The sequence below is a fragment of the Oncorhynchus tshawytscha genome, linkage group LG24 (genome assembly GCF_018296145.1).
Source record: "Oncorhynchus tshawytscha isolate Ot180627B linkage group LG24, Otsh_v2.0, whole genome shotgun sequence".
In the NCBI taxonomy this organism is placed as follows: Eukaryota; Metazoa; Chordata; class Actinopteri; order Salmoniformes; family Salmonidae; genus Oncorhynchus; species Oncorhynchus tshawytscha.
The window spans coordinates 19,040,074-19,061,176 of NC_056452.1; the positions used below are offsets into that span (position 1 = coordinate 19,040,074).

A 21,103-nucleotide genomic window follows, 5' to 3' on the forward strand; every position below is an offset into this window, starting at 1 on the left:
GATATTTACTAAATATTTAGATGTATTCACTCTCCATGGGGTCGGTAGAAAGCAGATTCTTCCGGTTTTCAGGGATACAGTATTTTCAACCTTACTTCCGTTTCTCCTAAAAAACGGATGTCGGGATGCCGCTCAGGCGTTTTTTAAAAAGTCTGCTACATTAGGTTAAGATGTATTAATAAGACAAATAATTCCAATTGACAGTAAACCTCTATCAACCATCTCAGTTGACCATAGATGCCTATAAACAATGCCAATAGATGGCGCTAGAACCCTGCTTTGCCGGGTTCTTTCCTATGGTCTTACCAGGCCTTGAAATGGCAACTGTTGACGCTGTAAATTGGTGACACCTCTAAATGCAATCTAGTTACACGCTGGAAAATGTGGGGTTACAAAAGAACATAGCAGACATTGTATTGAATGCAATACAAATATTTGATCAAATAAGGACATGTAGTTATTTCCTTCAGCAGTACATAGTGTCAATCTACAGCCAACACAAAAATTACACTATTTACATGACTTGAGTCAAATCAAACATGAAGCAAAAAAGTCACACCAACTTGAATCCATTGATTTATTTTCAAACTCCACTTAATAAATAATGCACACGATTTAAGAACATCAGGTACACAATTAAAAGGGTCAAAATAGCTTCTTGTTTTTTTTTTCCTCTATAGAAAGAACGCAGGCACTTTAGCAGCTGTTACAGTAAGAGTTGTGCAACACAGTAAAAACAGGAAGAGCACACAGCTGAGGCCAAAGGTCAAACCCTCCTCCCGTCTTCCACCATATTGGCAACGCAGGTACCCTATGTCTCCCCCACAGACACACAAACAAACCGTCACAGCATTGAGAAAAGTAGTACAGTACTCATACAGTAGAAAAGAGAAGAGGATGTCGAAGAAACACCCATAAAACAGATCAAGTGTAGCGGGCAGATTATCTGCCCAAATTGTATCCACAAAGTGCCAGTTAAAAGGCCCTACCCACAGGCCTATAGATGTACTGTAACTGTGCATATCTGTCCTCCTGAGGGAGAAGTCACTATACAAATGCATGCTCACGTTGACAGGCCCATAACATTACAGTGCAGGACTTACATTTGGCAAAACACATAGGTGTGACAGTGTGTGTGTGTGTGTGTGTGTGTGACTGATTGAGAGAGAAAGCGAGAGTCTGAACGAACACAACAGGTGTAACTTTCATTAGAACATAAGGACTCAAAGCATTTCTAAAGGATTACTAAAAACATAAATATACACAAGACTCACTCACTCCAAAAAACACCTGAAAGCAAGAATGGCGCACGGAATTTCGACAGGTTATTTTTAAGATTCTGGTTTCATATTTCATCAGGTGCTTCCATAACGGCATGCTTTGGATAAAAACTAAATGGTCTGCTTAAAATCAAATATATTTAACATCTTAAAAGTACATACAAATCTAACCCATTGTGTGTATGAGTGGGGTTGTCTCATTGTCGACAGTTACACATTTTTAGTTTACATAACTGTCAATAAAAATAACATCTAGCACCTCTTTAAATTAGGCCCAACAACCCTGATAACAGTAAATCACGTGACGTCAGGGAGAAGGAGGAGAAGGTGGAGAAACGTGAGCAGTGAGTTTCTCAGCAGAATAAGCCAAATCAGTAACCTCTTTAGCCAATGGACAGGGGATGATGTTATTGAATCATACCACACAATGCCAACACCAAGAGAGAAAGAGCAACACCCAACAGAAATATCAACAACGAAAGAGAAAGAGCAACACCCAACAGAAATATCAACAACAAAAGAGACTGAACTAAAACCAAACACCTGACGAGGTCTCCTTGCCCTGACACATCACGCCATTGGCTGTGTTAAGAGAAGCTCTCGATACAGGGGTAGAGTAGACGATCACCAATCACAACCAGGGACCACTTCCTGTCTTCCTGAGGGCCAGGTCGGCTCTGATTGGTTCAGCTCCATTTTTTGGTAACTTCTGATTGGCTTTCCGTTTGTCGTTGGTGATAACTGTCCAGTCCGCTTTGTGTCAGTGTGAATCCACCTGCATCCACATCCAATGAGCAGGTTATGTGCATGGGGAGTGAAGGTCAGGTGGTGGAGGGAATAGGGGAGTGGGGTTATGGGTGAGAGCTTGCGGTGTCCTATGAGGCAGGGGTTAGGGGTCAAAGGTCAGGGGTTAGACTAGAGGCTCACACCTGGCTGACATGCAGGTCTGAGTCCTCGAAGCTGAGGGTGGAGATTTCCGGTTGGTCGCCCTCTACTTCGCTGCGCCGTCTCCATGGCGACAGGTCCTCCCGGTCGGCGTTGGTGTGGTACAGGGACGAGGCGCTCACTTGGACAGGCGGGGGGTCTCCTGGAGGGAGAGGCGGGAGCGGGGTGGTGCCCCCGGGTGGCCTCGCCAGGGCAGCAGGCCCATGAAGTCCTGGCTGTCCCAGGTAAGGGCCCGGGCCCCCCTGGGGCTGTGGGTAGGGTGGCTCTGCCTGGACTGGCGAGCGAGGGGCGGGGGGTCCCCCGTGGTTGCTGCTGCAGTAGAAGCTGGAAGGGATGCTGGTGGTAGAGTGGTCGCTGTGCTCCTGCATAGTGTAGGAGAAGGAGGGAACGGACGGAGGAGGGGGACAAAGTCATTCAGATTCAGAAGCACTGGACGCAGGGGACTCAGTCAGGTCAGTCACAGTGCTGTAGTGAGGGCAGTGGCACAGGGTGGCAGGGCAGGACAGGACAGGGCAGGGCAGGGCAGGGCAGGGCAGGGCAGGGCAGGGCAGGGGGCAGGGCAGGGCAGGGCAGGGCAGGGCAGCAGCAGCAGTAGTAGTAGTAGTAATAGTAGTAGTATCTACAGTGGTGCTGGTGCAAAGGGTTACAGTAGTGGAAGCAGGAGTGAAACAAAGGCAGCAGATGTAGTTGGAGGAAGAGGAAGCAGAATAGCAGCAGCAGCAGAAGGGATGGTACAGTAGAGCTCACTTGGGGAATGTTAGTAACTCACTGTCACATTTTAATCTCTGAAAAACACGACAGGGAGAAAAGACACAACAACGAAAACAGACGCCCAAAAGTTAGTGAAAAGATGACCAGTTACAGCGAGCGAAAAAACTGTTTAGGAGTATCTAGTTTTAGCAAGGGCGTGAAAATAGTAGATGATGAGGAAGTGAGATGGAAAAAGTGACACAGCACGAGAATCCAGGAAAAATGGGCAGAGGGATGACATTTAGAATAGATGGGTAGAGCTCGGAGAACATAAGTATGTGCTGAAGGGGTGGGGTGCATGAGGACATGTTGACATGAAATCACAGTATTACTGGGTCATTAGAGAACATGAGAGGCTTCAAACTACTAGACATCACAGGAGGCTGGTTGCACCTTAAATGGAGAGCACGGGCTATATGGAATGGTATAGTAATGGCTGGAACGGAATCAATGGAATCGAACTCCATGTGGTTTCCATGTGTTTGTTGTCATTCTATTCACTTCATTTCAGCCAATACTATGAGCCGTCCTCCCCTTAGCAGCCAGTGCTAGTAACAAGAGACTCTAAAAGCAATGTGGCAATGTTAAAAAGTCTCAAAGTTGGCAAGTGTAAGATGTTGAAGCCAATGAATGAATGAATGAATGAATGAATGAAGATATAATGGTCAACCTTGAGGATTGCTGTGTGTTTCTAGGAGAGGTGGGGGAACATGCATCACCAGACCGAGCTAGCACCTACCAGACCTAGCTAGCAGCTATTAGACCTAGCTAGCAGCTACCAGACCTAGCTAGCAGCTACCAGACCTAGCTAGCAGCTACCGGTAACTGTACTACAGGCTACTTCACTACAGCTTCCCAAGCTACATTGGAACCCAGTGACGCAAGACGTTCCTATATGGAATAATTTCTTGCATAAGGAGGCCAGATGACTGTATTATCTGTATAAAGGAACAGACACGCAGACTGGAGGTCACAAAATCAGTTATATATGCAATAAAGTGGGATTTTTCTTTTCAACTAGGCAAGTCAGTTAAGAACAAATTCTTATTTACAATGACAGCCAAGGAACAGTGTGTTAACTGCCTTGTTCAGGGGCAGAACGGCAGATTTTTACCTTGTCAACTCGGGGATTCAAAGTAGCAACCTTTCGGTTACTGGCCCAACGCTCTAACCACTATGCTACCTGCCGGATGAGGATGGAGGAAGAAGAGGCAGAAGGTACTGAAAACCAACAATGACATAGAGGGGGTTTTCAAAGAAGCCTGGTCAGGACCAGACCATACTAAGCTCCGGAAGGAAGAGGAGGAGTGAGGTCATGTGGACCAGGCAAGTTAGTCTGACCAATCAATGGCAGATTAGATTATGCCTGTCCAGACCAGTTAGGATGGAGAAGGGGGAGGGGCTAATGATCAGCACTCAAGCATGATATGGAAGTTATCTATTAAATGGGCTTGCTTGAGAGTTTCAGAGGGGATTAAGCAATCATCAAAGCTCCATTCCACTACATTAGACTAGGGCTGTGTCCGAAATGGCACCCTATTCCATATATAGTGCACTTATTTTGGGTCCTGGTCAAAAGCAGTACACTAAATAGGGAAAAGGGTGCCATTTCAGATGCAACCTAGCACTACGTCTGCAAAACAAACAGAGGAAGCTGCTTGACTGACACGGGGGCTCACATACGTGCTGCATTCACCATTGCGGAATGTATACCTCTGTATACAAGGGTTCGACAGCCGACGGGCCTGACGCATCTGCAAGAACACAGTAGTGCACATCTTCATTAGAAGAGAAAGAATGGGAGGAGGAGGGGGAGGACACTCCGGCTGAGAGAGGAAGGGATTAGAGAGAGAACAGGAGAGGGGCTGGGGTGTGTGTGTGTGTGTGTGTGTGTGTGTGTGTGTGTGTGTGTGTGTGTGTGTGTGTGTGTGTGTGTGTGTGTGTGTGTGTGTGTGTGTGTGTGTGTGTTAGGGTACCCGTTGGTTGGGGGTTTGGAGTGTGGATCTAGCTGCATCACCTGGTTGTGAGTAGAGATTGAATACTGCCTTGTGTACTATAATTATGTCAATGCAAAAATAGAACATGGAAACCCAACAAAACAATTAGGAAAAGCAAGGCTGCACACAGGTACAGAAATCTAACTGTGATGTCCAGTTTGTAAGCTGGGTTGGTGGGTGTGTGAATGGGTTACATCCAAACCAGATTTTAATGTTTGCTCTTCAACAGACAGAAACATCTGGAAACTAGAGACACGGATGTAGACTCAAACATGGATTTCCTCCAAAGACAGTAAAGTATCTCCCCTCCGAGCAGAGATCTCCAATACTGGTCTACAGGACGTGCAGGCTTTTACTCTGACCCAGCACAAACACACCTGATCCAACTAACCATCAAGCCCTTGGCTACAACTAAAGTGTCGACACCCCATTGGTCATGCAGAACCAGTGGCTCAGGCCCAGCCCCAGACTGAATACGTACAGAGGCAGCTGAGCGTCCAGGCCCCCGCTGGGCCACAATGGCTCCTGAGATGGCCTTGATCCAGCTGTGCATCTCCTCTGGACTGTCCGACTAGAAAGGGAGGATGGGGAGGACGAAGAGGAGACACGTAGGAAACAGAGAGAAAAGGAGGAGGTCACTGGGTGACAATGGCAAGGAACACTGACTGTATCTCTTCGTCAGTTTTGCTGGAATGAAATCTATATGTTCATCTATTACCCTGAGAAAGAACATGTCCCACCTGCATGTAGAAGGTCCTTGAGCTTGTGACGACTTCAAATAGATTGTCCCTCTGCATTAAGTCACTGGATGGAAAGAGATGACATCACTTTCAATAATATTCCAACATCCCAGTGACAGGAATCACTGGGTGTGAATGCAAGAGTGCATCGCCATCAAAGGGCGACGGTAAGCTCACTCTGTTGGTCCATGTCCAACATGTATTCCTATCTGTGAGCACGCTACAGTTGTTAGCCATGTCTGCGTCCAAAAATGGCACTCTATTCCTGGTCAAAAGCAGTGTTCTAAATAAGGAATAGGGTGCCATTTGGGAGACATGCCATGTCAGTTCACTTTGGCACTATGCCTGTCAACGTCAATAGCCAACCTGTTCAGCTCAGTGACTAACGTGAAAAAGACACTGACCTCTGTTTGCACTCCTGAACTTTGTGAACCTCTTTCAGCGGGATCACACGCAGAGGCTCCCTCTCCTGAGAGCGAGAGAGAGAGCGAGAGACAGAACATTTATACAAGAAGTAATTCACCTGACAACATGACAACATGGCAACAACTAAAAGTAAAGCCTAATGGAGCATGACAACCCAAGTGCTAGTTCCTGATGTTCATTGAATAGAGAGGACACAGAGAAGGTAGAAGGGGAGTATTCATGATAATTGGCATTATGCTATACTAATAGGATCCCTGTCCAGATTGAAGCCTAATAACTGTATGCAATTCTTTCTCTCATCCTGCTAAACCATAAAGCAGGGTAGAGTTACACAGGGGAAGCCTCCAGAGGCTCTGGCACAACGGCAGCACGCACACACACACACACGCACACACACACACTTAGAAATGTCCTTGTTTTTGAAAGAAAAGCACATTTTTTGTCCATTATAATAACATCAAATTGATCAGAAATACAGTGTAGACATTTTTTAATGGGATATCTACATAGGCGTACAGAGGCCCATTATCAGCAACCATCACTTCTGTGTTCCAATGGCACGTTGTGTTAGCTTATCCAGGTTGATCATTTTAAAAGGCTAATTGATCACTATAAAACCCTTTTGCAAGAAACTCAAGATCTCGTACAGCGCTGTGTACTACTCCCTTCACAGAACAGCTACTCCCTTCGCGACGCGGATCCTGTGTTCTGCCTTACAAACAGGACAACGGAGTGGATTCCATGCAGCGACCCAAAAAAACGACTCTGAAAAAGAGGGAAACGAGGCGGTCTTCTGGTCAGACTCCGGAGACGGGCACACCGTGCACCACTCCCTAGCATTCTTCTTGCCAATGTCCAGTCTCTTGACAACAAGGTTGATGAAATCCGAGCAAGGGTAGCATTCCAGAGGGACATCAGAGACTGTAACGTTCTTTGCTTCACGGAAACATGGCTCACTGGAGAGACGCTATCCGAGGCGGTGCAGCCAACGGGTTTCTCCACGCATCGCGCCGACAGAAACAAACATCTTTCTGGTAAGAAGAGGGGCGGGGGCGTATGCCTTATGGCTAACGTGACATGGTGTGATGAAAGAAACATACAGGAACTCAAATCCTTCTGTTCACCTGATTTAGAATTCCTCACAATCAAATGTAGACCGCATTATCTACCAAGAGAATCCTCTTTGATTATAATCACAGCCGTATATATCCCCCCAAGCAGACACATCGATGGCTCTGAACGAACTTTATTTAACTCTCTGCAAACTGGAAACCATTTATCCGGAGGCTGCATTCATTGTAGCTGGGGATTTTAACAAGCTAATCTGAAAACAAGACTCCCTAAATTTTATCAGCATATCGATTGCGCAACCAGGGGTGGAAAGACCTTAGATCATTGTTACTCTAACTTCCGCGACGCATATAAGGCCCTGCCCCGCCCCCCTTTCGGAAAAGCTGACCACGACTCCATTTTGTTGATCCCTGCCTACAGACAGAAACTAAAACAAGAGGCTCCCACGCTGAGGTCTGTCCAACGCTGGTCCGACCAAGCTGACTCCACACTCCAAGACTGCTTCCATCACGTGGACTGGGAGATGTTTCGTATTGCGTCAGATAACAATATTGACGAATACGCTGATTCGGTGTGCGAGTTCATTAGAACATGCGTTGAAGATGTCGTTCCCATAGCAACGATTAAAACATTCCCTAACCAGAAACCGTGGATTGATGGCAGCATTCGTGTGAAACTGAAAGCGCGAACCACTGCTTTTAATCAGGGCAAGGTGTCTATGTCAATGTTAGTGGTGGCTGTTTAACAGTCTGATGGCCTTGAGGTAGAAGCTGTTTTTCAGTCTCTCGGTCCCAGCTTTGATGCACCTGTACTGACCTCGCCTTCTGGATGATAGCGGGGTGAACAGGCAGAGGCTCGGGTGGTTGTTGTCCTTGATGATCTTTTTGGCCTTCCTGTGACATCGGGTGGTGTAGGTGTCCTGGAGGGCAGGTAGTTTGCCCCCGGTGATGCATTGTGCAGACCTCACTACCCTCTGGAGAGCCTTACGGTTGTGGGCGGAGCAGTTGCCGTACCAGGCGGTGATACAGCCCGACAAGATGCTCTCGATTGTGCATCTGTAGAAGTTTGTGAGTGCTTTTGGTGACAAGCCAAATTTCTTCAGCCTCCTGAGGTTGAAGAGGCACTGCTGCGCCTTCTCCACAATGCTGTCTGTTGGGTGGACCAATTCAGTTTGTCGAGTTGAGTGTGAGGTTATTTTCCTGGCACCACACTCCAAGGGCCCTTACCTCCTCCCTGTAGGCCGTCTCGTCGTTGTTGGTAATCAAGCCTACCACTGTAGTGTCATCCGCAAACTTGATGATTGAGTTGGATGCATGCATGGCCACGCAGTCGTGGGTGAACAGGCAAACAGGAGAGGGTTCAGAACGCACCCTTGTGGGGCCCCAGTGTTGAGGATCAGCGGGGTGGAGATGTTGTTACCTACCCTCAGGGCGGCCCATCAGGAAGTCCAGTACCCAGTTGCACAGGGTGGGGTCGAGACCAAGGGTCTCGAGCTTGATGATGAGTTTGGAGGGTACTATGGTGTTAAATGCTGAGCTGTAGTCGATGAACAGCATTCTCACATAGGTATTCCTCTTGCCCAGATGGGTTAGGGCAGTGTGCAGTGTGGTTGCGATTGCGTCGTCTGTGGACCTATTGGGGCGGTAAGCAAATTGGAGTGGGTCTAGGGTGTCGGGTAGGGTGAAGGTGATATGGTCCGTGACTAGTCTCTCAAAGCACTTCATGATGACGGAAGCGAGTGCTACGGGGCGGTAGTCGTTTAGCTCAGTTACCTTAGCTTTCTTGGGAACAGGAACAATGGTGACCCTCTTGAAGCATGTGGGAACAGCAGACTGGGATAAGGATTGATTGAATATGTCCGTAAACACACCAGCCAGCTGGTCTGCGCATTCTCTGAGGACGCGGCTGGGGATGCCGTTTTGGCCTTTTCCCGACACCCAAAATTACTTGTTACCTTTCTAATGCTTGGCACAACAGGAAAATGGTCCAATTCATGTACTTATCAAGAGAACATCCCTGGTCATCCCTATTGGCTCTGATGTGGGGGACTCACTAAAAAAAATGCTTCATTTATAAATGATGCCTGAGTGTTGGAGTGTGCCCTGGCTATCCGTAAAAATGTATTTTTTTAAATGGTGCCATCTGGTTTACTTAATTATGAATGATTTAATTAATTATTAATACTTTTACTTTTAACACTTAAGTATATTTTAGCAATTACATTTACTTTTGATATTTAAGTATATTAAAATCAAATACTTTTAGACTTTTACTCAAGTAGTATTTTACTGAATGACTTTCACTTTTACTTGAGTCATTTTCTATGAAGGTATCTTTACTTTTACTCAAGTATGACAATTGGATACTTTCCCACCACTATGTCTTAATAAAACACAATTTTCCACCACCATTTTCAGATTTTCTGACAATTTTGTCACGTCCTGATCTGTTTCACCTGTCCTTGTGATTGTCTCCACCTCCTCCAGGTGTTGCTTATTTTCCCCGGTGTATTTATCCCTGTGTTTCCTGTCTCTCTGTGCCAGTTCGTCTTGTATGTTCAAGTCAACCAGTGTGTTTATCCCGTGTTCCTGCTTTTTCTATTCTCTTTAGTGGTGAGTTTGTACAGCATCCCCCAGCTCCCCGAGAACCCCGCTTACCTCTTCCGGAAGGATATTCTGGTACCTGCCAGGGTTTTCTTTCTCACTGCTCCCTTATTTTTGAGCTACAGCCATCTTCGTTTCCTTCAGAACTTTCGAAGATACCGTATATTATTACGCTAATGTCAAGAAGGGCGCTCTCCTGGACTACGGCAGTTTGGGAGCAACAATCCGCCATTTGTTGTCATCTGGAGAATTTCATGGCAGAGGTGAGGAAGGTATTCGATTCTCCGGTATCCGGGAGAGAGGTGGCCCGAAATCTTCTTGAATTACGTCAAGACTCCCGTAGTGTGGCAGACTAGGCTGTTGATTTTCGCACGTTGGCCGCTGAGAGTGCCTGGAATCCGGAGTCCGTTTTCGATACCTTCCTTCACGGACTATCTGAGGTGATAAAAGATCAGCTAGCTGCTCAGGAATTACCGGTGGACCTTGATTCCCTGATCACCCCTCATCATTAGAATTGATGGACATCTAAGGGAATGCAGGAGTGAGAGGAGGTCTGGCTTAGGTCACAATCGTTCATCCGCAGTGGCTCGCTCATCTTCAAAGGAATCCGGATGTCCCCGAAGGCTATTTTTCAGAGAGGATCCGAAGCTCCCCAAGCTCCCTTGAGAATCATCGATGACGGGTGAGCTTGATACACCAGAACCTATGCAACTGGGAAGGGCTAGGTTATCGCCTAGGGAACGTTCCCGCAGGCTAAGCTCCAATTGTTGTCTGTATTGTGGAGCTGTAGGGCATTACATAGCCACCTGCCCAGTAAAGCGACCTGAAGCCTTAGTAGGTACAACTACTCTGGTGAATCTGACTGGGAACCTTCTAAGTACCATTACCCAAACTCCTTATGTGAGCTTGCTGTGGGGAGACTAGTCTCAGTCTCTCCGGGTGTTTATTGACTCTGGCGGAGATGAGAGTTTCATGGACGCTACCTTGGTATCAGAACTAAGTATCCCTACTCAACTCCTCTCTGTTCCCATGGATGCCAGGGCACTAGAGAGCCGCTCCATTGGTAGCGTCACAAACAGCACAGTTGCCATTAATATGCGGGTATCTGGAAATCACAGTGAGTCAATTCAGCTCCTCCTCATTGAGTCCCCTCACCTACCTGTTGTTTTGGGGTTTTCTTGGCTCCAGAAGCACAACCCAGATATTGACTGGACTACGGGTTCCATCCTGGGTTGGAGCTTGTTCTGCCATTAACACTGCCTAAAGGCGTCACAGCCTTCTCCAAAACGTCTGCCTCCAGGGTTAAGTACGGTCTTGGATCTCTCTGCCATGCCCGCAGAGTATCATGACTTCCTGGAGGTTTTCAGCAAGGCTCGTGCTACCTGGGCTCTGTTAATTACCAGGTCCAATTTCACCATCTCCTACCGCCCAGGGTCAAAAACCGTGAAGCCGGACGTTCTATCCAGTCTGTACAGTTCCACTGCCACACCCTCTGAATCTGAGACCATCCTCCCAGGCCTCTTATTTGACGGCTTCTATTGTTTGGGGAATTGAGGCTCTGTTCCGCAATGCACCGGTCTCGGGTCCTGGAACCGGCTCACTCCTCCAGGCTTACCTGTCATCTTGGTACTCGTCGAACCCTGGCTTTCCTTCGTCAACGCTTCTGGTGGCCCACCATGGTTCCTGATGTCTCGGCCTTCGTCGCCGCATGCATGGTGTGCACGCAAAGCAAGACTCCAAGGCAAGCTCCGTCTGGCCTCCTACAGCCACTCCCTGTCCCTCATCACCCCTGGTCCCATATTTCCCTGGATTTTGTCACTGGGCTTCCTCTGTCAGATGGCAACACCCCCATCCTGATGGTGGTTGACAGATTCTCCAAGGGCACCCATTTCATCCCTCTTCCGAAGTTACCTTCAGCCAAGGAGACGGCCCAGCTTATGGTGCAGCACGTCTGCCGAATCCATGGACTCCCGGTTGAGATTGTCTCGGACCAGGGTCCTCAGTTCTCGTCCAAGTTCTGGATGGTGTTCTGTACTCGTATCCCCAATCTAACGGCGAGTCGGAGCAAGCCAATCAAGATATGGAGATGGCACGCCGGTGTCTTGTCAGTAATTCCACCACTTGGAGTCAGCAACTGGTCTGGGTGGAATATGCCAGGAACACTCTCCCCTGCTCCGCCACTGGACTATCCCCCTTCGAATGCTCCATGGGGTATCAGCCCCCGCTCTTCCCAGAGCAAGAAGTTGAGGTCAACATACCTCCAGCCCAGAAGTTCGTCCGCTGTCGGCATACCTGGAAAAGAGCTTGGGCGGCTCTTCTCAAGACCACCTCCAGGTATTGTCAACAAGCGGACTGCCACCGGACTCTGGCTCCTCACTGTCAGGCAGAGAGTATGGTTGTCCACTCGGGGGTATGGTATGGTTGACCTACTCACCTGGGTAGAAGCCCATAAACATTCCCCCATCTCATTGGTCCTTTTCCCATTTCTAGAGTCATTAGTCCCACTGCTGTCAAACTGCTGTTGCCCTGTACCCTCCGTGTTCACCCTACTTTTCATGTGTCCAGGATTAAGCCCTTGTCTCACAGTGTTCTGTTTCTAGGCCCATCGCTCCCCCCCCCGTCATCGATGGCCAGCCAGCGCATACGGTCAGACGCCTCCTGAGGGTTCGACCACGGGGCAGGGGTTTCCAGTACCTGGTTGACTGGGAGGGTTATGGCCCGGAGGAGAGGTGCTGGGTTCCTGCTAAAGACATTCTAGACCCGGCCCTAATCGCCGACACCCTGGTCAGCACCCAGGTGGGACTCCTGGTGGCGTCCCTAGAGGGGGGTACTGTCACGCCCTGATCTGTTTCGCCTGTCCTTGTGATTGTCTCCACCTCCTCCAGGTGTTGCTTATTTTCCCCGGTGTATTTATCCCTGTGTTTGCTGTCTCCTTCTGCCAGTTCGTCTTGTATGTTCAAGTCAACCAGCGTGTTTTTCCTGTGTTCCTGCTTTTCCTATTCTCTTTTTGCTAGTCCTGCCGGTTTTGACCCTTGCCTGTTTCTGGACTCTGTACCTGCCTTGACGTCGAGCCTGCCTGTCACTCTGTACCTCCTGGACTCTGAACTGGTTTTGACCTTTTGCCTATCCATGACCATTCTCTTGCCTACCCTTTTGGATTATAATAAATATCAAAGACTCAAACCATCTGCCTCCCGTGTCTGCATCTGGGTCTCGCCTTATGCCCTTATACATTTAAAATGCTGCATACCCGTGGCTATACGTGGTGTGTAACATTCTAAATTGTCCAAAAATCTGTTAGGGCCAATGGGAGACAAGCTCATTCACTACACAAGTCACTCCTTATCCTAAAATCGTAGGGAGTAAAGGAGGGAGAAAACTTGTCCCTCTTGTCTGAACTCGTTCCCTACCTCTCAGACCATGAGAGAGGAGGTGCAGAATGTGAGTGGGACAAACAGATTTATCAACAATCTTGCATTCATCTAGCTACAGTACAGAATAGAAATGCTGAGAATCTGGGCCAGCATGGATGATGAATCAAAACCCAGCTTGTCCATTTGGAATTCCTATTTATTAGTAGCTGTGCCAAGAGCTTTGGGAGCCTGCAACAATGCACAGACCTGGAGTCGGCTCTTATCTAATCTGTGTGTGTCTGTCCGGAGCTTGAGGGGTCTGTGAAACACAGGTGCAAAACAAAGACGAACTGCTAGCCAACGGGGTCAGGCAGCTCCTTTGAATTGTGTGTGGGTGTGTGTTGGCGTGGGCGGCTCAAGGTAATTTTGTGTGGTGTGTGTGTCACCTTGCTCACAGCCGCCCACAGAAGGAGGAGAGGACAGAGACACATTCCCACTAACCAGGTCTGACTTAAAGTAGCTGACTGCGTTCTCCTCCAGTAAGAAGTATCTCCTCTTCCAGTTCTTCATCTGCGGAAGAGAAAGTAAAACATTACAGATGGCTGGCAACATTTCCAGCTCCTCAAAATCCTTTTGACTTGCTAAGAATTCTGCTAATTGATAGCTATTCCGACATTGTATAGGGCCACTGGTTGCTTTAGAATGTCTGGATTACTGTGGTTAATATGTTCCATTAATAGATTAGCTAAGAGAAGTTAGGTCAAAGGCAAGGACAACGATGAGGGATATAATTCACCCTATGAAACAGCTGGTCAGATGCCTGCTGCTATCCAACTCCAACACATCATAATCCTATAGGTCGACAAACACACACAGCCAGGAATTCCGCTAGTATAAAAAGCTTGTAGCTGAGGGAGAATCTCTCTGAGCTTGTGGTGTACTCATTAGGAACCACACGGAAGAAAACGGGCAGAAACATTTTCCATTGCGTTCCGTTACGAACGCGACCATGGTCCTAGTGCGGGCTTCTAGTGCTACAGCACCGGGAAGAGTTCTCCCACTGTCTGTACCGTCTCTACTCACCACGGCTCCCTGCTTCACACAGTATCCAGCCTTGATGAGCGCCTGGTCCTGCGCCCCTCGCCCCAGGAAGTAGGGCAGCTGGCTGTGGGCCTTCCGTTGGCCCCCCCGATCTGCTCCGTTCTGCCCCCCGTCGCCCTGCTCCTGCACCGCAGGACACACACAGGTAAGTGTAGAAACACACACACGCAGGGGGTATATCGGACACACACACACACACACACACACACACACACACACACACACACACACACACACACACACACACACACACACACACAGACACACACAACAGACAGACAAAAATACACACACACACAATCCCATACGTGTGTGTGGCAAGCCCCCCACCATATCTTCATCTCCAGTGACTATAAATGTGTGTTCACAGCAAACAATAATGATAGAGAATTCACTGGCTGTTCCATAATCTGAAGTTGAGGCCTGACCACTGCACCGCCACTGCCCACACAGGAAGTGACATCAGAGCTTGTCCATCTGGATGTAACTTTTCACTTTCAGCCAGTGTTTTTTAACAGGCCTTGCTACATACCATATACCAGCACAAGACAGGATATGACTGGTACCGCTCATACGTACCAGAAAACACACCATACAGTGAGCTCCTCCTCAGAGGAACATTAAGTTCAATGTCTGTCACTATCTAAAAAAATCACCTGATCCGTGGACATTTCTATTCAGTCAGACCATCTATTTATATAGCTGATTAACATGGCTGAAATCAAGTTACTAAGGGAACAAAAACTCAGTTATGGAATGTTGCTTGTTACTGTCCCAATTTGACAGATTTGACTGAACTGTTCCAAGCCACAGCTGAGCAAATGGCCTTCAAACATATGTCAGATATGTCTATTTACTCATGTTAAGGGTGGCAGATTTTCAGAAACTCCCCCAGGTTTTCCAGAAATCCCAGGTGAGGGAATCCAGGATATCCTGCTTATTCCTTCTTGATTCCAGGAATATCCCAACCGGGACATCTGGAAAATCTGAGAATGTTGGTAAAGTTTCCTGAATGTTTGCAACCTTATTCATGTTTGGTTAGGGCCTGGTTAGTGCTGGGCCAGACTGGTGCATCTTCCTTACCTGTGTGGCAGTGATGATGGGTACTCCACCTATGATCTCTGTCTTATAGGAGATCTGCTTTGTGGCACCCAGCCCCTCCTGGGTCATCTCTGCACTGGGCTGGCCATCCCCCGACTTTGGCACCTGGAACATGTCAAATAAACATCAACTCCCAGAGTGCATCGGGCCAACATGCCCCAAAACCTTGTTAGATGTGTCCCTCAGCGGTCTCTGTAGTGACATGATGATGTACTCCCTGCCTGCTCGTTAGTCTATTTTCCATCAACTCTAGCCTGGGGGCTCAGAGAGAAACTGCTACACTGAGTGGTGACTGGGGTAATCGATTGGTGTGTGTGTGTGTGTGTGTGTGTGTGTGTGCGCTCAGGCCAGGTATCACACTCCAGTGCACACACACACACAGTCAAACATTGACAGCCGTCTGTAGAAGTGTGTGGTACAATATGTGTGAGTGTGTGTGCGTCTGTGTGCGTGACCTTGTTGAGTGGACTGTGAGACTGTGGTGCAGTGTCAGCGGCAGGACTAAACTCAGTAAAGAGAACATGAGTCAACAGAGTTTGATGAGACTTCAATATAGTGCGTGTATTGTGAAGTTATTACATAACTTATTATTATGTTACTTTATACTTAACGCCCAGTCCATGTTCCATACATGGATGTGGTTTAATTAAGCAATAAGGCACGGGGGGGTGTGGTATATGGCCAATATACCAAGGCTAAGGGCTGTTCTTAGGCACGACGCAACTCCCAAGGTACCTTATTGCTATTATAAACTGGTTACCAACATAATTAGAGCAATAAAAAAAATGTTTTTTTTTGTTACGGTCTGATAAACCATGGCTGTCAGCCAATCAGCATTCAGGGCTTAAACCACCCAGTTTATAAGAGGAATTAGAGTGGAACATCCTCTCCAGTGAATCCCAGTGAAAGCACACTGTTCTGTCCTGCCCTGTCCTGTCTTGTTCCGTCCTGTTCTGCCCCGTTTTGTTCTGCCCTGTTTTGTTCTGCCCTGTTCTGTTCTGCCCTGTTCTGTTCTGCCCTGTTCTGTTCTGTTCTGCCCTGTTCTGTTCTGTCCCGTTCTGTTCTGTCCCGTTACTTCCTTTTCTGTAGCAACAGTCCGTGACTCAGAGCACTCGCCTTCCCCTTTGTCCTGTGTGCTTTGGTGTGTGTGTGTGTGTGTGTGTGTGTGTGTGTGTGTGCCTGTGTGCTTGCTTGCCTGTGTGTGTGTTTGCGTTTACATTTGTGCAAGGCGAGTGTGTGTGTGTGTATGTACGTGCCTGCCTGTGTGTGTGTCCGTGTGTGTGTGTCTGTGTCCGTGTGTGTGTCTGTATCTGTGAGGGCTAGTCAGATGGGCCCTCAGTGACACAGTAAGAGAAAAGATCCCCCGCCCAGAGGGGTTTGGATGCCCTGTAGGAAACAAACAGGAGTTCCTGGGCCCAGCAGATGAGTGCTTCATAATGTCTTTCTCTCCACTGTTGACTTGACAGTAGACACACGTGAGGTATGCCGGCCTTGTCATCCTCCTCCATCCCACTCACTCACGCCAGCTGAACTGGGATAACACATCCTAATTCTGAATCACAGGTCCTTTCCTAGCCGGCGTTGAGATGGAAGCGGTCTTGTACTACGGGAGACTTATGACAAGAGACAGAGCAGGGGACTCACTGTGATCTTGGTGGCGTTGTTGAGCACGTTGACCCACTCTACCAGATCCTGCTGATCATTGGCCTGGAGGTAGAACTTCCTCATACCAGCATTGATGACTGGGGAGAGAGAGAGGGGCAGAGAGATGTAACTAAATGTCAGAAAAGTCAAGGTGTGTGTCCCAAAATGTGTTTGGGCTGCCACATGGATGGTGTGACACAATTGCGGCGCCTCCAGAGGCCAAATTGTGCTCCGTACAGCATTGCCGTGCGCCTCCCAAATCAATAGCTCCGCTTTGACATGACGGTTGACGGTAGGTGGGGGCGGGAGGTCCTGTATAAACACAAACTCACTTCCCTGACAACTTCCTTCACAACACCTCTGCCCTGCCTTCTGCAGAGGCACTATCACCGTAAACGCTGCATGGCCAATGCAGACGTTGGATTGATCATGCAGCGCCTTTAAGCGCCACAGCAGCAGTTCTGTCAGTTAGGCCCATTAGCAGAGTTTAATTATGCATCACTGTATTTCAGTAACATATTTCTGCTAAGTAGTCTGACACATGCTGTTTAGAGTGCTCAGCTGAGTCCCATGTTCAGAATCCAGAGAGAGACATTTCCATTTTCCCTATCAGGAATAGGGTGGCATTTGGAACACAACCTTTGTCCGGCAGTATTATGTTTCCCATCCCTAACAGAGACATAATACCAGTGGACCGTCTTCCACCGTCCTATTCAAGGAGACATAATACCAGTGGACCGTCTTCCACCGTCCTATTCAAGGAGACATAATACCAGTGGACTGTCTTCTACTGTCCTATTCAAGGAGACATAATACCAGTGGACTGTCTTCTACTGTCCTATTCAAGGAGACATAATACCAGTGGACTGTCTTCCACCGTCCTATTCAAGGAGACATAATACCAGTGGACTGTCTTCTACTGTCCTATTCAAGGAGACATAATACCAGTGGACCGTCTTCCACCGTCCTATTCAAGGAGACATAATACCAGTGGACCGTCTTCCACCGTCCTATTCAAGGAGACATAATACCAGTGGACTGTCCTCTACTGTCCTATTCAACGTCTCAGTTTTGTGATCCTCACAATGATTCACCAAAGCGCACCAACCCACACACTCAAATGCAAATGCACGTGTATACACACACTAGACTCAGTCAGGGCTGAGGTAGGTTTTCCTCATACTTGGACAGTCAGGTAATCCTAAAACTACAGTACTGGAATAGATTGATGAGACTATCCAAAAGTGGACCTGGATCATGCAAATACCTAGGTTAAAAATATCCCAGAGTTTTAGAGAGGGGGGTTCCGATTTGGACTCCAGCATCCTGTCATGCAGGAAAGACCCCCACCCATGACCCAAACTCGACACCCCGCTCATCGAACAACATGGTTGGGTCGAGCCAGCTCTTGGCGGTCACCGGTGGGTCATCCTACTGCTTCCTTCTATTGAGTGGGGGAGCAACTGTATACTCCTGACTGGGGCCGCTGAGGGACAAAGGGCCTGTTGAACAACAGCACGTCATACAGAAAATGGTCCCTTTCAAACCCCCGCAAGGGAGGGAGGGGGGAGGGAATCTATGGAAAGAGGGGACAGGTGAACAGTGAAACAATTACTGATGGGGGGCTCACATCATCGACCTTAGTGAACTAAATAAAATCATTCTAGTTCAATAGCTAAAGGTCAACGGTGTCTTTGCTACAAGCTGCCCCCTACTCCCACCCCCCACACTCCCTGCCCAGTGCCCCCACTTTCCTCCCAATGCTTCCTCCTTCACAGAACCCCCAGACAGCACACTCCTAGAGAGACAATACATAAACATACTCATATACACAACTAGCAGTAATGTTTTACAAACACTGAATCAAATCCAAAGGTTTTAGGACTTACCGAAGCAGAACTCCGCCTTTGGTCGCAGCTTTGTGGCATCACTCACCTAGAGGGGGTGAAGAGAGAGAGAGAGAGAGAGAGAATGAGACAGATGTTCACACCTAAGACTGTGGTTGGCCATGTCTGACAGGATTTAATTCAGACAGGATTTAATTCAATAACATTATTGGACAACTTGACTGACCTTGGAGATGTAGGTGAGTTTGAGGGAGCCAACATTTTCAGCTCCTTTGGGCAGGTTCTAAACAGAGGATTGAACAGTGATGAAGACATTAAACGATTTTCAAGTCTTGGAGAAGGAGATGGAAACTAAACTGATATGAATAATTCAGAGCCCAGGGCAGCATCAATAAATGATATCATTTTTTGAGGGCATAACCAAGTCTGTCTTTGTACAGGTATTCCTCACTGAGCTCCCACTCCCCACCAAACAGATGACATGCATTTAATAGACCTGTAAAACATTACGCCTGATTGTTTCTGTTCACGCCAATATCTGGGGGAGGGAAAGACAGACAGACGGACGGACGTCTGGGCAGACGTGTAACTCGACTCGGTTTCCCCAGACGTAGCATCATCTCCCCAGCCGACGACACACACATTTCCTCTTGATGGCCCAGAGTGGTCTGGCCAGACCAGACGGATCAATCCAGTGCAATACTTTATGAGATTAGGTCAGTCCAAACAGAAGCAACTATTAAATTCATCCTACCGCTAATGTTCTACTCCAGTGCATACTGTAAGTAACATAGGGCCGTGTCAGCTGCTGCCCACTCAAGAAATGACATCAGCCTAAATGCATGTGTTGATTAAACACACAGACATGAGAGACTGATGACTTGAGGGAGGTGAGAGCATCATAGCCTAACTCATGATCTCCTCCGTGAAATGTACAGTACCAGTCAAAGGTTTGGACACACCCACTCATTTAATGTTTTTTCTTTATTTTCTACATTGTAGAATTATAGCGAAGACATCAAAACTATGAAATAACAGATACGGAATCAGGTAGTAACCCCCCAAAAAGTGTTAAACAAATCAAAATATATTTAATATTTTAGATTCTTGAAAGTAGCCACCCTCTGCCTTGATGACAGCTTTGCACACTCTTGGCATTCTCTCAACCAGCTTCACCTGGAATGCTTTTCCAACAGTCTTGAAGGAGTTCCACATGTGCTGAGCACTTGTTGGCTGCTTTTCCTTCACACTGAGGTTCAACTCATCCCAAACCATCTCAAATAGGTTGAGGTCGGGTGATTGTGGAGGCCAGGTCATCTGATGCAGCACTCCATCATGCTCCGTCTTGGTCAAATAGCCCTTACACAGCCTGGAGGTGTGTTGGGTCATTGTCCTGTTGAAAAACAACTGGTAGTCCCACTAAATGCAAACCAGATGGGATGGCGTATCGCTGCAGAATGCTGTGGTAGCCATGCTGGTAAAGTATGCCTTGAATTCTAAATAAATCACAGACAGTGTCACCAGCAAAGGACCCCCACACCATCACACCTCCTCTGCCATGCTTCACGATGGGAACCACACATGCTGAGATCATCCGTTGACCTACTATGCGTCTCACAAAGACGCAGTGGTTGGAACCAAAAATCTCAAATTTGGACTCATCAGACCAAAGGACAGATTACCACCAGTCTAATGTCCGTTGCTCGTGTTTCTTGGCCCAAGCAATTCTCTTCTTCTTATTGGTGTCTTTTAGTAGTGGTTTCTTTGCAGCAAATCAACCATGAAGGTCTGATTCACGCAGTCTCCTTTGAACAGTTGATTGTTGAGATGTATCTGTTACTTGAACTCTGAGAAGCATTTATTTGGGCAACAATTTCAGAGGCCAGTAACTCTGATGAACTTATCCTCTGCAGCAGAGGTAACTCTGGGTCTTCCTTCCCTGTGGTGGTCCTCATGAGAGCCAGTTTCATCATAGTACTTGATGGTTTTTGTGACTGCATTTGAAACTTTCAAATTTTTTCAAATTTTCCGGATTGACTGACCTTTATGTCTTAAAGTATTGATGTCTTAAAGTAATTGCTTATTTGAGCTGTTCTTGCCACAATATAGACTTGGTCTTCTACCAAATAGTGCTATCTTCTACATACCACCCCTACCTTGTCACAACACAACTGATTGGCTTAAATGCAATAAGAAGGAAATAAATTCCTCAAATTAACTTTTAACAAGGCACAACTGTTAATTG

General features: G+C 47.4%; 1 protein-coding gene across 3 annotated transcripts in view; it reads right to left on the bottom strand.

The window, feature by feature from the left end:
- Nucleotides 1-563: 563 nt before the first annotated feature.
- Nucleotides 564-21,103, bottom strand: part of LOC112223484 (pleckstrin homology domain-containing family A member 1-like) — a 39,128-nt gene continuing 18,588 nt past the window's right edge. The window contains exons 3-13 of one of the 3 annotated variants that reach the window (XM_042305470.1): nucleotides 19,085-19,141; nucleotides 18,901-18,946; nucleotides 17,012-17,109; nucleotides 15,350-15,472; nucleotides 14,249-14,389; nucleotides 13,667-13,735; nucleotides 6,117-6,181; nucleotides 5,713-5,776; nucleotides 5,454-5,543; nucleotides 4,689-4,729; nucleotides 2,211-2,587 (exon numbers count right to left, since the gene is read on the bottom strand). In XM_042305470.1, the coding sequence (XP_042161404.1) occupies nucleotides 2,344-2,587; nucleotides 4,689-4,729; nucleotides 5,454-5,543; nucleotides 5,713-5,776; nucleotides 6,117-6,181; nucleotides 13,667-13,735; nucleotides 14,249-14,389; nucleotides 15,350-15,472; nucleotides 17,012-17,109; nucleotides 18,901-18,946; nucleotides 19,085-19,141 (1,038 nt within the window). In that variant the 3' untranslated portion in view covers nucleotides 2,211-2,343. Of the gene's footprint in view, nucleotides 2,588-4,658; nucleotides 4,730-5,453; nucleotides 5,544-5,712; nucleotides 5,777-6,116; nucleotides 6,182-13,666; nucleotides 13,736-14,248; nucleotides 14,390-15,349; nucleotides 15,473-17,011; nucleotides 17,110-18,900; nucleotides 18,947-19,084; nucleotides 19,142-21,103 lie in introns of all 3 variants that reach the window. The other 2 variants (XM_042305469.1, XM_042305468.1) reach the window with 2 other exon arrangements.